The sequence below is a fragment of the Pithys albifrons genome, chromosome 29 (assembly GCF_047495875.1).
Source record: "Pithys albifrons albifrons isolate INPA30051 chromosome 29, PitAlb_v1, whole genome shotgun sequence".
In the NCBI taxonomy this organism is placed as follows: Eukaryota; Metazoa; Chordata; class Aves; order Passeriformes; family Thamnophilidae; genus Pithys; species Pithys albifrons.
Window position 1 is genome coordinate 3,650,719 of NC_092486.1, and position 13,087 is coordinate 3,663,805.

At 62.3% G+C, this 13,087-nt stretch overlaps 3 protein-coding genes across 4 annotated transcripts; 1 reads left to right on the top strand and 2 right to left on the bottom strand.

Annotated features, from left to right (window-relative positions):
* Positions 1–398: 398 nt before the first annotated feature.
* Positions 399–4,792, bottom strand: FGF17 (fibroblast growth factor 17). Of its 2 annotated transcripts, XM_071579145.1 has the most exons (5): positions 4,761–4,792; positions 4,586–4,622; positions 2,668–2,845; positions 1,323–1,429; positions 399–686 (listed from the first exon to the last, which is right to left on the bottom strand). In XM_071579145.1, the coding sequence occupies exons 1-5, from the start codon at positions 4,790–4,792 to the stop codon at positions 399–401; spliced, it is 642 nt and encodes a 213-aa protein (XP_071435246.1). The 2 variants fall into 2 exon arrangements, with proteins under 2 accessions (XP_071435246.1, XP_071435247.1); XM_071579146.1 differs by lacking the exon at positions 4,761–4,792 and having other exon boundaries at positions 2,668–2,812; positions 4,586–4,615.
* Positions 4,793–6,603: 1,811 nt separating this feature from the next.
* NPM2 (nucleophosmin/nucleoplasmin 2) lies at positions 6,604–9,301 on the bottom strand. The gene is made up of 10 exons (XM_071579163.1): positions 9,218–9,301; positions 8,640–8,716; positions 8,419–8,504; positions 7,736–7,852; positions 7,553–7,646; positions 7,370–7,479; positions 7,158–7,186; positions 7,033–7,069; positions 6,805–6,875; positions 6,604–6,667 (listed from the first exon to the last, which is right to left on the bottom strand). The coding sequence occupies exons 2-9, from the start codon at positions 8,695–8,697 to the stop codon at positions 6,831–6,833; spliced, it is 576 nt and encodes a 191-aa protein (XP_071435264.1). The 5' UTR covers positions 8,698–8,716; positions 9,218–9,301; the 3' UTR covers positions 6,604–6,667; positions 6,805–6,830.
* Positions 9,302–9,847: 546 nt separating this feature from the next.
* On the top strand, positions 9,848–12,752 carry PBDC1 (polysaccharide biosynthesis domain containing 1). Its single transcript, XM_071579138.1, has 6 exons — positions 9,848–9,910; positions 10,662–10,727; positions 11,894–11,953; positions 12,029–12,169; positions 12,256–12,367; positions 12,472–12,752. The coding sequence occupies exons 1-6, from the start codon at positions 9,848–9,850 to the stop codon at positions 12,582–12,584; spliced, it is 555 nt and encodes a 184-aa protein (XP_071435239.1). The 3' UTR covers positions 12,585–12,752.
* Positions 12,753–13,087: the final 335 nt, after the last annotated feature.

A 13,087-nucleotide genomic window follows, 5' to 3' on the forward strand; every position in this document is an offset into this window, starting at 1 on the left:
AAGGCACTGGGGGGTGAGTGTGGGTACCACGGGATCCCCCAGGGATTCAGGACCCCAGGGACCACCTCCAAAGACAGTGGGCAAAGGCACTGGGTGGTGAGTGTGGGTACCAGGGGATCCCCCAGGGACCATCTCCAAGGGCAGCGGGCAAAGGCACTGGGTGGTGAGTGTGGGTACCAGGGGATCCCCCAGGGACCATCTCCAAGGGCAGCGGGCAAAGGCACTGGGTGCCAAACGTGGATACCACGGGATGCTCCAGGGATTCAGGACCTCACCACCCACACCCAAACCGTTCTCTCCCCACGCGGGGTGCACGTCTAAAAATCCAGAATTTTCAGGAAAACGGGGAACACGCAGTGCTGGGAGAATCCGGGGAGGGGCAGGGGCGGGTGCGGGCGCTACGTGCGGGGGGCGCGGGTGCGGCGGGAGCGGCGGGTGGGCGAGGACGAGCCCACGAACTCGAACTGCTTCTGGCGCTCGGCGTTGGGGAAGGGCAGCTGCCCCCGGTACAGGCGCTTGATGAAATGAGCCTCTCGCTGGTTCTGGCGGCTGCGGGAGGCGCGGCGGGGGCGGCCCCTGCGGGTGAAGGCCATGTACCAACCCTCGTAGCGCGCGTTCTGGAACGCCGTGTAGTTGTTCTCCAGCACGATCTCGGTGAAAATGCAGTCCTTGCTCTTCCCGTTGGGCTGCAGGAGGAGGAGGAGGAGAAGAAGGAGGACAGGGGGCTCTGAGGGTCTGCAGGGGGCTGCTGGGGAGTGGGACTCGAGAGGTGTTGGAACTCCAAAGTTCACCTCCGGCACCCCAAAGTTCATCTCTAGCACCCTCCAGCTGATGCCTGAAACCTCCCAAGTTTCTTTTTGTCATCCCCAGCCCAGCCCTGGCCACCTCCAATCCATCCCTGCCACCCCCCAGACCATCTTTGTCACTATCCCTGCCACCTCCAACCCACCTCTGCCACCCTCCAGCCTGTTTTTATCACCCCCCAGCCCAGCCCTGACCCCCCAAACCCACCTTTGTTGCTCCCAACACCTTTTCACCCCAAACTCCCATCTCTGTCACCTCCCAGCCCATCCCCACAGATTCAACCCTGATGCAGCAGGAGCAGCTCCCCAGGGGGTTCTCCTCACAGCTGATGGAGGAAAAGGGGGTCTGGCAGCTTTTGGGGGGTCAGGGAGAGCCCCCCAATGCATCCATATACCCCCTGTGACTGAGGACAGGGGGCCCAGGATCTCAGGGGTGCCTGGGCTGAGCTCCAGGGGCTGTGGGGACATGCAGGGGGGTCCTGGGGGCACAGAGGGGGAGCATGGGGGGCCAGGACTCACCTTCCCGATGAGCTTTCCCCTCTTGCTCATGCAAATGTACTTCTCACTCTCGGCCCCCTTGATGCGCACGCGGCTCCCAAAGGTGTCAGTCTCCACGATGAGCTTGGCTGGGAGGAGGGGACGTGTCCCATGGGGGCTGTGACACCCCCCAGAGAGCTCCCAGCACCCAAATCCCCCCCATCTCCTCCTCCCTGCCTCCATCTGCCCATCCCTGCGTGGAGATCCCACAGCCAGGGCAGGGCAGGGAATCTCCCAATCCAAGATGCCAAAAGGGCTTTGTGGAAATGCAGAAATGTGGAAAATAGGGGTGGGTGGAGGCACCAACTCCTTTCTCCTCCAGGGCCTCCACATTGCTGGGATTCAATGGGTTCTCCAGGGCCAGACCAAGCCCAGCACCCCCTGGGTTAATTATCCTCATTATTTTTCCACAGCAGTCCCAGCTCCAGAGGTTGGGAGCAACACCAAACCCCACGATCCCAGTGGATCCAGCCAGGAGAATCCAGGGAAAGCTGGCATGAGACAAAACAACTTTTCCTGGAGGAGAATCTCCTGCTCCTGTATCTGGTTCCTAAATATCCATAGGTATGGGCAGAGCCCACCTGGAGCAGATTCCACCTTTCCCACACCACTTTTCCCATGGGATTTTCCACCCCTGCCCTCACAGCCCCACAAACACCAGGCTGGAATCCCTCAGAGCTTCAGGAAGGGCTTTTCCAAGCCCAGCACCCCCTGGATTAATTATCCTCATTCTTTCACAGCAGTCCCAGCTCCAGAGGTTGGGAGCAACACCAAACCCCACGATCCCAGTGGATCCAGCCAGGAGAATCCAGGGAAAGCCCTGGAAAGGTGGTGGTGAATCAGCCACGCTGGTCACTGGGCTTGGAAAAGCCTTTCCTGAAGCTCTGAGGGATTCCAACCTGGACTTTGTGGGGCTGTGAGGGCAGGTGTGGAAAATCCCATGGGAAAAGTGGTGTGGGAAAGGTGGGATCTGCTCCAGGTGGGCTCTGCCCATACCTATGGATATTTAGGAAGTGGATGCTGGAGCAGGAGATTCTCCTCCAGGAAAAGTTGTTTTGTCTCATGCCAGGAAGAGATTAGAAAGCACAAGCCCTAAATTTAGGGATATAAATACTGCAGAAATCCAAGATTTTGGAAGTTTTGAGGTCAGGGCTCTTTGGAGCCGAGTTCTCACTGGAGTTATTTGTGAGGGGATTTTGGGGTATAAAAACAGCTGGGGCTGGAACACACCCCAACCCCCCCATTCCCTCTGCAAAACTCTTTGGAAAGAGACACTTCCCGGGTGTTTCCACAGGCAGGGGGACCCCTGGCGGGGCCAAACTCTCACCGAATTTGTTGCCATCCTCGGCTGTGGCCGTGATCCTTTTGCCGTTCACCTGGACGTGCTTCCCGCTGGTCCGGCTGTAGAGCTGGTACTCCCGGATCTGCCGCCGGCTCAGCTGGTCCGTCATGGCCCCCTGGTCCCTCACATACTGCTTAAAATTAGGAGACGGTTGGTTCTCCCCCTTTGTTTACAAAGGGAAAAATAAAATCAATTCGTTTTGGGATGGCAAGGGGCGGGATAGATGGATGGATGGGTGGGTGGGTGGGTGGAGGGGGGAGCCTGGCAGGGCTGGGAATGGGCACCTTCCACCCCTGTGTGGGGACAAAGGCAGCTCCCAGACACCCAATTCCACTGGAACAGGGACCAAGAGATGCTTTGGATCAGGATTAGGAGAGGCAGAGACTTTCCTTTTTATCCCAGGCTTGAGGAGGATGTTTCCTCCCAGCAGAGCCAGCCCAGGTGGTACCCAGGGCAGTCTGGGGTGCAGGAGCTGAGCTGGTGAAACACCCACAGAGTCCTTCGTGGGGGTGGAGACCCCCTAGAGCCAGGCTGGGTGTCCCAGGGGCAGAGCCATCCCCTCCCAATCCATCCTGAGTGTGGAATAAACACCCCAAACAGCTCCATGGCTTATTCTAACGGGGCAACAGCAGCACACGAGGGTCGTTGGAGGGAAAACAGGAGCTAATTAGGGCAGGTGAGGTGAGGAGGGGGATTGGTGGTGGTGGGAACCCCTCATCCTGCTCCAGACTCCAACCAGCCCCTCTCAACAGGAAACTCGTTTTAATCCTGGTCTAAGGGGGGCTCAGGGCAGCACCCAAGGGACCTCAGCCCCAAAAGCAGCAGGAAGGAAAGACACTCCAGGAGGAACATCTGCTTGGAGAGTGGGACATTTGGGACCCCACTGCCCAGTTTTGGGGGCACAGAATCACCCAGGGAGGGGGCATAGGATTTACCACCCGCATTCCTGGGCTGTGGCATCACCTCCCTGGGAAGGCTCGAGGGTATCCAGCCCTGCAAGGAGCAGTGGGATGGTGGGGGGCACTGCCCGCCCTCCACACGCCCCCCAACTCCCTCCCCACCTTTGTGCGTGCCGGGGGGACTCATTTCCTGCCAGGATGTGCTTTAAAGGCTTTGGGGCTGTCGGGGGAGGTGGGTTTGGGGGGCGGCCCCTTCTCCATCAAAGGCACTTCCCTTCCCCTCTCATTTTCAAAGAAATAAAAGCATTTACCTTGGGAAGATAGAAAGAAAAAAAAAATAAAAGAGGGGAGAAAAGAAAGATAAAAAGGTCCCGAGGATGTATTGGATGTGTTAATGCAGCCCCGGGGGTTTTGTTCGGGCGCTGGAGCAGAGGGTGCCGATGTGGAACAGTGGATTTTAAAAGGCGCTGCCTTTCTAAAGCCACAAAAAGGGACGGTGCGGCCGCAGAGGGTGCGGGGGGAGGTGGGAGAGGGTGTCAAACCTCACACCCCCCCGCTGATGGGGGGCCAGACCCCGTTAACCCCCTCGGCGGCGGCGGCTTCGGCCCCGGGGGCTCAAGGCTGGCGGACTTGGCACGTCCCTGCCCGAGCAAGGTTGCAAGGAACGTGTCACCTGTTCGGGATGGCATCGCTGCCAGGCTTATCCACACCCTCCAGAGGGTTCAGAGGGGTGGGATCCCCATCGCTGAGCCCGCAGCTGTAGCCCCTCGAGGTCGGAGCTGATGGGCACGAGAAGTTCTGGTGTGGGCACGACCCCTCTGGGCTCCATCCCCACATCCCTCCCTGCCCGGGGCTCGGTGCCACTCGGGGTGGGCACACACCAACCCCTGGGCAAAGCCCCCACCAGGACAAGGGGCACCCCCAAAGCAACGGGTCAGCTCAGGGGGAAGTCACAGAACGGGCACCTTTGCCCACCCAGGGGTTAGTAAAGCACATCCACCTACCTGGGTCTGACAGGAGAACATGAGGAGCTGGAAACATCTGCGAGGGGGGAAAAAAAAAACAGATAAAAGGGAAAACCAGGGAGTTTGGAGAGGAGTTGGTGGATTTCTCCTTCCCCTCCCCGGCACACTGAGGATAAACTGCGGGGTGCAGGGAAGAGCAGCGAGAGGGGCTTACATGGAGAGGTTCTGCAGGGTGAGGGGCTGCATGGCGCTGCCCCCGAGGGTCCCACCGCGGGCTCGCTGCGGTCCTTCCCCCGCTCCCCGCCGGGGCACGGAAAGCCGAGGAGCCTCCCGTGCCCTCCTTGCCGGGGCGACCGAGGGGACAGGCGGGTGTGGAGATCCCACGTGCGATGCCAAAGGCTCCACAGCAGCGACGGAGCATGGGGGAGGCAGCCGGGGCAGGGGCTTCTCCTCCTCCTCCTCCTTCGGCCCTGGGGACTGCACGTCCTACGCCTGGGGGGCATCCAGCTCCATCCTGTCCCCTGTGCCCCCACCCCATCAGCCTCCCGTCCTCGGGCCGGTGCCACCGCCCAGGGCAGCGCCCGCAGCCGCCCACCCCATGGACCCGGCCGTGCCCTCCCGAGCCCGGCCTGGAGGTGGGACACGGGTGGGTGGGAGAGGGAGGAAGGGGCAGCCTTTAAAGGTGGGGGAGAGCCCCGCGAAGAGGGGCCGGACCTCTCCCGGGAGGCAGAGGGGGAAGGAGGGTGGGATGGAGACGGGGATGGGGGAGGTGGGAGGAGGGCACTGCTGCTCGAGTGGCCCCATCGCCCCCCACTCCATGGAGATGCCAAGACAGGGGGTGATGCTCTGGGGCATGGAGAGAGTACCAGGCCCTGGGGACAGATGCTTTTGTCACACTCCTGTCATCAGGTGCCAGGCACAGCCCCGGCCTGTGCATCACCCAAAGCTGCTTCAGTGCTGGGGGGCTCTGGGGACCCTCTGCCCACCCCTAACCCAGCAGCTCTCACGGCCCCCGGGGCTGGAGAGGTTGTGGGCCCCTCCATGAGCCGTTTGCTGGGCCAAGGAGGTGTTAAGTGCCTTATAAACCCCCTCGAGGGGGGTCCAACACCCCTGGGGGGTCCCCAATAAGTCCACAAACCACTTATTTGCCTTCACGCTTGTGCCTCAGTTTCCCCGTCTGTGCCAGGGGGTACCAGACCCATGGGAAAAGCAGGATGGGGGCAGCAGGGTACCCACACCCCCATCCGCGGGGTGAGGGGCTAATGCAGCGTGAACGACTCAAATTAGACCCCCCCCTGCTGCCTTCACACCCCCTGGGGCCAAAAATTCAGCCCAAAGCCCAGCTTGCAGTCCCCCAAAAATCACAAACACAGCAGCCCCCAGCTCCGAGCTCCCTTTCCACCCCAGTCCTGGGGCCTGGGGGATGATTGATGGGTGTGGAGCCATCATCACCCCCGGCGTGCCCCCCCCGGGCGGGGGCAGAGGGTCCTCGGAGCTGTCAGCACAGCCCCGGGGGGGCCCGACTGTGCAAACAGCCCCTGCGGGGCGAGGAAAGGCTGGAGGGACAGCAGTGCCTGTCACAGCCTCCTGCGGGTGGCCCTGGAGGACAGACAGCCCCGGCCTCCCCTCCCCTCCCAGCCTCAGCCCAGATGGGTGCAGAGGGGGATTAACCCCCCACCCAACCCTCACATCCCCTCCCCAACTGCCCCACACCTGGGGCAGCCCTAAAGCCACCCTGGTGGGGGGCTCAGCCCCCTCCTCTCGCAGCCAATCTGAGCCACAGCAGCCCCCGAGGGGCTCCAGACCCTCCACAAATCCCCCTCAGACCAAGGGCAGGTCAATGGGTTCTAATCATCTCCCTGCTGCTCCCTAATCCCCCCCTTTGTCTCCTATTCACAGGCAACACTTGTTGGTACCCCACGAGCAGGAGGGGCTGCCCCGGCCCCCCAGAGAAGGTACCAGAGCCAGGGCAGTGGGCACAGAGCCCCCAACAGCCCTAACCAGGATGGAGGGACCCTCCCACAGCACCCCATCCTCAGCACAGGGAGCCAGGAGTGCATGAAATACCCTTTTATTGGGGAATTACACCACAGAAACAGCTGCTCTCAGGCTCTTCTGCACCTGGAAGGGAAGGAAAAAGGAGCTGAGGCACAGGTACATCCCAGGATGGCCCCACTCTGGGATGGATCCTCCCCAGCTGGGGCATCCACAGCACCCACAGGGACCCTCACACCTGGACACCCCATCCCTTTCCATACCTGGTCAGGCTCTGCCACAGAGCCCGTTATTTCTTTGGTGCTGCTTTCCTGCTCCGACCAGCTCCACGTCCCTGCAGGAAAGTGGCTGAGTGTGGAGACCCCTAGACTTGAATTTCTCCCCCATTTTTGGGTTCAGCCACTGCTGCCCATCAAATATTCCCCTCCCCAGCAGCTCCTGCTCCTTGAGTTGCGTGGGGGATGCAGAAGGACACCCCAACCAGCTCCTACCTTGCCAGGAAGGGGATCCTCAGGGTCAGGCTTGTTTCTGGTTGGGAGAAAAGGGAAGGGCTGGGATTAGTGTCCCAGCAGTGTGGGGATCCCCCACTCCAGGCTTTTCCCTCCATCATACTCACAGGTCATCCTCCTTCTCCAGCCTCCTCTTCTAGGGGAGAGAGAGAAAGATGTAAATGAGGACTCACTCCAGAGCCTGGGACTCTTTCTCCCCAGGGAGGAAGATCATGACTCATCCCCTTAACAAAGAGGGGTTTGGGGTCCCTGTCCCCACTCCCCCCTGGCACAGGGACCCCTCTCTGCACCCCTCACCCCCACCCAAGGGAGTGCTGACCTTGGCAGCGTTGCCTTTCCGGGTGGTTTGGCCCTTGGGTGACTTCTTGGGAGACTCCTCTTCTTCTTCTTCCTCCTCCATTTCTTCCTCCTCCTCCTCCTCGTTCACCACTGTGGGAGAACCTGGCTGAGCCCCCACACCCAGAGAGGGGGGTCAGAGGGCAGGGGGGACCCCAGGACTCACTGGAGAGGTGCTGCCCACTGATGTAGACGGGACCAGAGCCGGCCCTCAGGCGGAAGGTCACAGGTGGGGTCAGCTCCACTCCTGCCAGCGTGGCCTGCAAAAGAGGGGGGTGCCAGCTCCCTGGAGGGGCAGCAGCAGCAGCAGCCCCCTCCCCCGGGGCAATAACCCCCCCTGGGCACTCACCATGGGCAGCACTGAGGGCTTCAGTGTGGCGAGGGGCACCGTGGTTTGGGTATCCCCCTGCTCTGCCATCACCTCCACCATGTGGAATTCATCCTGTGCCGTCTCCCCCAGGCAGATCTCAAGGAGAGTGAGAAGAAAATGTCCCCAGGACCCCCTCACAGCATCCAGGTACCCCTTGCCCAGAAACCCCAAGTGTTTGGGGGGTCAAGGGGCACTGGGGCACCAGATCCCCCTGCTCAGCCATGACCTGCACTGTGTGGGATTTATCCTGTGCCATCTCCTGTGAGCAGTGAGAGGATCCCCCCAGAATCCCCTCACAGCATCCAGGTACCCCTTGCCCAGAACCCCCGAGGATTTGGGGACCAACAGGCACAGGCTCCCCCCTCCTCAGCCATGACCTCCACCAGGTGGGATTTATCCCATGCCATCTCCTGTGATAAGGAGAAGATCCCCCCAGAACCCCCCCCCCCAGCATCCAGATACCCCTTGCCCAGGACCCCCAAGGATTTGGGGGGCTGAGGAGCACCAGGGTGCCAGCAGCCCCCTCTTCAACTAACATGGTCTTCCCCACGTGGAATTCATCCTGATCCATCTCCCCCAGGCAGAGAGAAGAACAATCTCTTCTCCTCGACCCTCCCAGGACCCCCAGCCCAATCCCCCCGGGGTTTTTGGGGGTTACCCACCGTGCACAGGGCCAGCTGCTCCTCACAGTTCCACCCCTCGGGCATCTGGAAGGTGTAGGAGTCCTTCTGCCTGCTCAGCTCACACCCTGCGGGCAGAAGGGTGGGCACACCATGGGGAGGGGGCACAGGGCAGGGGGGGCACCCCAGGACCACCAGGGGGGTCACCCCAGGACCACCAGGGGGGTCACCCCAGGACCACCAGGGGGGGTCGCTGTGCTTACCCCAAATCAGGGACACGGGTTTGTCCGACCTGGTGTTGACGCTGTCACTGAAGGACATGGCTCTGGGGTGGCTCAGCCTGGGGGGACACACATGGCATTGGGGGGACCCCCAGGAGGGCACCCCCAGCTTGTAAGACCACCCCCCCCCCTCAACAGCCTAGGGGGGAACACACACATGGCATTGGGGGGACCCCCAGGAGGGCACACCCAGCTTGTAGGACCCTCCAACAGTCGGGGGGGGGGGGGACACACACATGGCATTGAGGGGACCCCCCAACAGCCTGGGGGGGACACACGTGGCATTGGGGGGGACCCCTAGGAGGGCTCCCCCAGCTTGTAGGACCCCCCAGCAGCCTGGGAGGGACACACGTGGCATGGGGAGGGGGCGGCCACACATGGCATTGTGGGGACCCTCAGGAGGACACCCCAAGTCTGTAGGACCCCCCAGCAACCTGGGAGGGACACACTGGCATGGGGGGGGATGCACATGGCATTAGGAGGACCCCCTCAGGAAGGCACCCCAAGTTTGTAGGAGCCCCCCAGCACCCCCTCCCCACAACCCACACCCAAACACTCACCCTAAAAAAAAAACCTCTGAAACGAATTCCAAGCTCAAGAGAAGCCCCCAAAGACACCAAGACCTCCCATCCACCCCCGGCCACTTATAGAGGCAGAGGGACCCCCGCCCACCCCCCGTGCCCTCAGCCAGCAGCAGCTGTGGGGGTTAATTAACCCCAGGTGTGTTAATGAGCATGGCAGGTGGGGGGGCTCGTGTCACAGCGTGTCACAGGTCACCGTGTCCTGCCATCCCTGGCACGGGTCCCCACCCCACTTGTCCCACCATCCTCCCATATCCCTCCATGTCCCCTCCATCCCTCCTGTCCCCCAGTGTCCCACGTCCCCTCTGGCCATGTCCCCCACGGCCCCCGACGTCCCCCCATGTGTCCCCCCAAGTCCCCTCTGTCCCCTCCGTCCCCTCCGTCTCCCGATGTCCCCCCCTGTCCCCAGATGCCCCCCATGCCCTTGGTGTCCCCCCCATGTCCCCAGATGTCCCCCCCATGTCCTCAGATGTCCCCCCCATGTCCCCAGATGTCCCCTCGTGTCCCCCTCATGTCCCCTCGTGTCCCCCTCCGTCCCCAGATGCCCCCCCCATGCCCTTGGTGTCCCCCCCATGTCCCCAAATGTCCCCCCTGTCCCCCCCTTCTCCCATGGGCGGGGCTGCACCGCCTCTTCCGGCGGCTGCGATGGCGGCGGCGGGACTGGGAGCACTGGTGGGACTGAGGGGAGAGGGGGGGGCACTGGTGGGACTGGGGGACACTGGTGGGACTGGGGGACACTGGTGGGACTGGGAGCACTGGTGTGACTGGGGGGCACTGGTGTGACTGGGAGCACTGGTGGGACTGGGGGGACTGGGGGGCACTGATGGGACTGGGAGCACTGGTGGGACTGGGAGGGCACTGGTGGGACTGAGGAGACTGGGAGCACTGGTGGGACTGGGAGGGCACTGGTAGGAGTGGGGGGCACTGGGGGGAGTGGCGGGACTGGGGGTATGGGGAGCACTGGTGGGACGAAGGGCACTGGGGGGACTGGGAGGGCACTGGTGGGACTGAGGAGACTGGGAGCACTGGTGGGACTGGGAGGGCACTGGTAGGAGTGGGGGGCACTGGGGGGAGTGGCGGGACTGGGGGTATGGGGAGCACTGGTGGGACGAAGGGCACTGGGGGGACTGGGAGGGCACTGGTGGGACTGAGGAGACTGGGAGCACTGGTGGGACTGGGAGGGCACTGGTAGGAGTGGGGGGCACTGGGGAGAGTGGCGGGACTGGGGGTATGGGGAGCACTGGTGGGACGAAGGGCACTGGGGGGACTGGGGGCCACTGCGGGGACTGGGAGGGCACTGGTGGGACTGTGGACACTTGTGGGACTGGGGGGCACTGGGGGGATTGGGGGGCACTGGTGGGGCTGGGGGCACGGGTGGCCCTGGGGGTGGCCCTGGGGGTCCATGTCCCCCTGTCCCCCGCAGGGTCCCGGTGAGGCCGCGGCGGCCGCTCAGGCTCTGTCACTGCCGGCGGAGGCGTTTGGGAATGACGTGAGTTTGGGGGGGACAGTCCTGGGGGGTGTGACAGTCCTGGGGGGGGTGGCAGTCCTGGGGGGGGTGACAGTTCTGGGGGGATGGGGGAACTGGGGGGTGTCACTGCCCTGGGGGGGGTGACAGTCCTGAGGGTGTCCCTGTCCTGCGGGGTGACAGTCCTGGGGGTGTGACAGTCCTGGGGGGGGGTGACAATCCTGGGGGTGTCCCTGTCCTGCGGGGTGACAGTCCTGGGGGGGGGTGACAATCCTGGGGGTGTCCCTGTCCTGGGGGTGACAGTCCTGGGAGTGTCCTTGTTCTGGGAATGGAGGTTGGGGTTCTGTGATTGGGGGATTCCAGCACTGGGGTTCCCAATTCCTGGGGGTCCCAGTCCAGGAGGGTCCCAGTGCTGGGATGGGGGTGAAGTTCTGGGAGGTCTCTGTTCTGGGAGAGGCATCCCAGAATTGGGGGGTCCCTTTACTGGGGGTTCCCAGCTTTGGGGATCCCAGAATTGGGGATTCCCAGCATTGAAGAGGTCCCAGAATTGGGAGATCCCAGAACTGGAGGTTTCCCAGCATTGGGGGGTGTCAGTCATGGGAGGGGGGGTCTCAATCCTGGAGGGGTCCCAGTCCAGGAGGGTCCCAGTCCAGGAGGGGACAGTGGATGTCCCAGTGGATGTCCCAGTGCTGGGAGTGAAGGGGTGGCCCAGCATGGGGGGGGTCCCAGTCCAGGAGGGGTCCCAGACCAGGAGGGTCCCAGTCCAGGAGGGTCCCAGTCCAGGAGAGGTCCCAGCCCCAAAACAGTGGATGTCCCAGTGCTGGGAGTGAAGGGGTGGCCCAGCATGGGGGGGATCCCTGTCCTGGAGGGTCCCAGTCCTGGGAGGGGGGTCTCAGCATGGGAGGGTTCCAAACTGGGGGGTCCCAGCATGGGAGGGTTCCAAATTCGTGGGTCCCATTCTTGGAGCTTCCCAATCCTTGGAATGGGGATCTCAGGCTTCTCCTCTGCAAGGGGAGACCCTCCAAGAGGAGGAAAAGCCCCCAGAATGGGAGGACAGGAACCCCCAGCAGGGGGAGGGGATGCCCCAACAGAGGGAGAGGGACCCCTCAAGGGAAGGAGGGACCCCCCAAGGGGAGTTTTGCCCCCCTTGTGAGTCACAGCCCCTCCTGACCCTTCTCCTGCCTCCGCAGCCCCGCGTGGAGCTGGCCTGGGCCATGAAGGCTCACCAGCACGCCCAGGTCTACTTCAACGTGAGTCTGGGGGGCTGACAGTGCTGGGGGGGTTCCTGGGGGGGCCACAGTTCATCCTCCAGCCTCCCCATGCAGCTCATCTCCTCCGTGGACCCCAAATTCCTGAACCTCACCAAGGTGGATGACCAGATCTACGAGGAGTTCAGGAAAACCTTCCGGGACCTGAAAATCGACGTGTTGGACCCCGAGGATCTGAAATCGGAGCCAGCCAAGGCGGTGGGTGGGGAACTGGGGGGGTTCAGCACTCAGATCCCCCTTTCCCTGGGGATCTGGGGGGGCTCAGAGTGTTCTCCTCCCTCCAGAAGTGGCGCCCGTTCTGCCTGAAGTTCGAGGGGGTGGTGGAGGATTTCAACTACGGGACTCTGCTCCGCCTGGATTCCCGCCGGGAATACACGGAGGAGAACACTATCTTCGGTGGGAAAGGGGCTGGGAACGCCCAGGGAACGGGGTGCAGGGGGCTCTGGGGAAGCTGAACCCACAGATCTGTTGCTGGAGGGTTTTCCTCTGCTGTTTTTTAGCCACCAGAATCCAGTTTTTTGCCATCGAGATTGCCCGGAACAGGGAAGGGTGGAATAACGAGGTTTATGGCAGTGCCAGGAACCCGGGGGGTGAGGAGCCAAAATCGGGGTGAGGATGGGGGGCAAACTCACCTGGTGCCAAGGGGAGAGGGGCAGGAAGCCCCCAGCGCCCAGGGGAGGGGGGGCAGGAGCCCCCAGCCCCACTCTGGGGGAGCAGCAGGGCTGGACCTGCCTCTGCTGCTCCTCCTGCTCAGACTGTAAATAAATGTTTTTAAAACCGTTTAAAATGTGTTGGTGTCAGTGCCAGGACCCCCCCGAGGGGCTGGGGGTGCCCCCACTGCCCTGTACCCCCACCTGGGTGTAGGTGTGGGGAGCATATTCCCCAAAATGAACCAAAACTTGGGGTGCAGAGGAAGATCTTGGTGTTCTGGAGAGGATCTTGGGGCTCTATGGGACATCTTTGGGGTTTGGGGTGAAAATTTGGGGTGCAGAGGAAGATGTGGGGGTTCTATGGGACATCTTTGGGGTTTTGGGTAAAAACTTGGGGTTTTGGGGAAGATCTTGGGGCTCCATGGGACATCTTTGGGGTTTTGGGTGACAATTGGGGGTGCAGAGG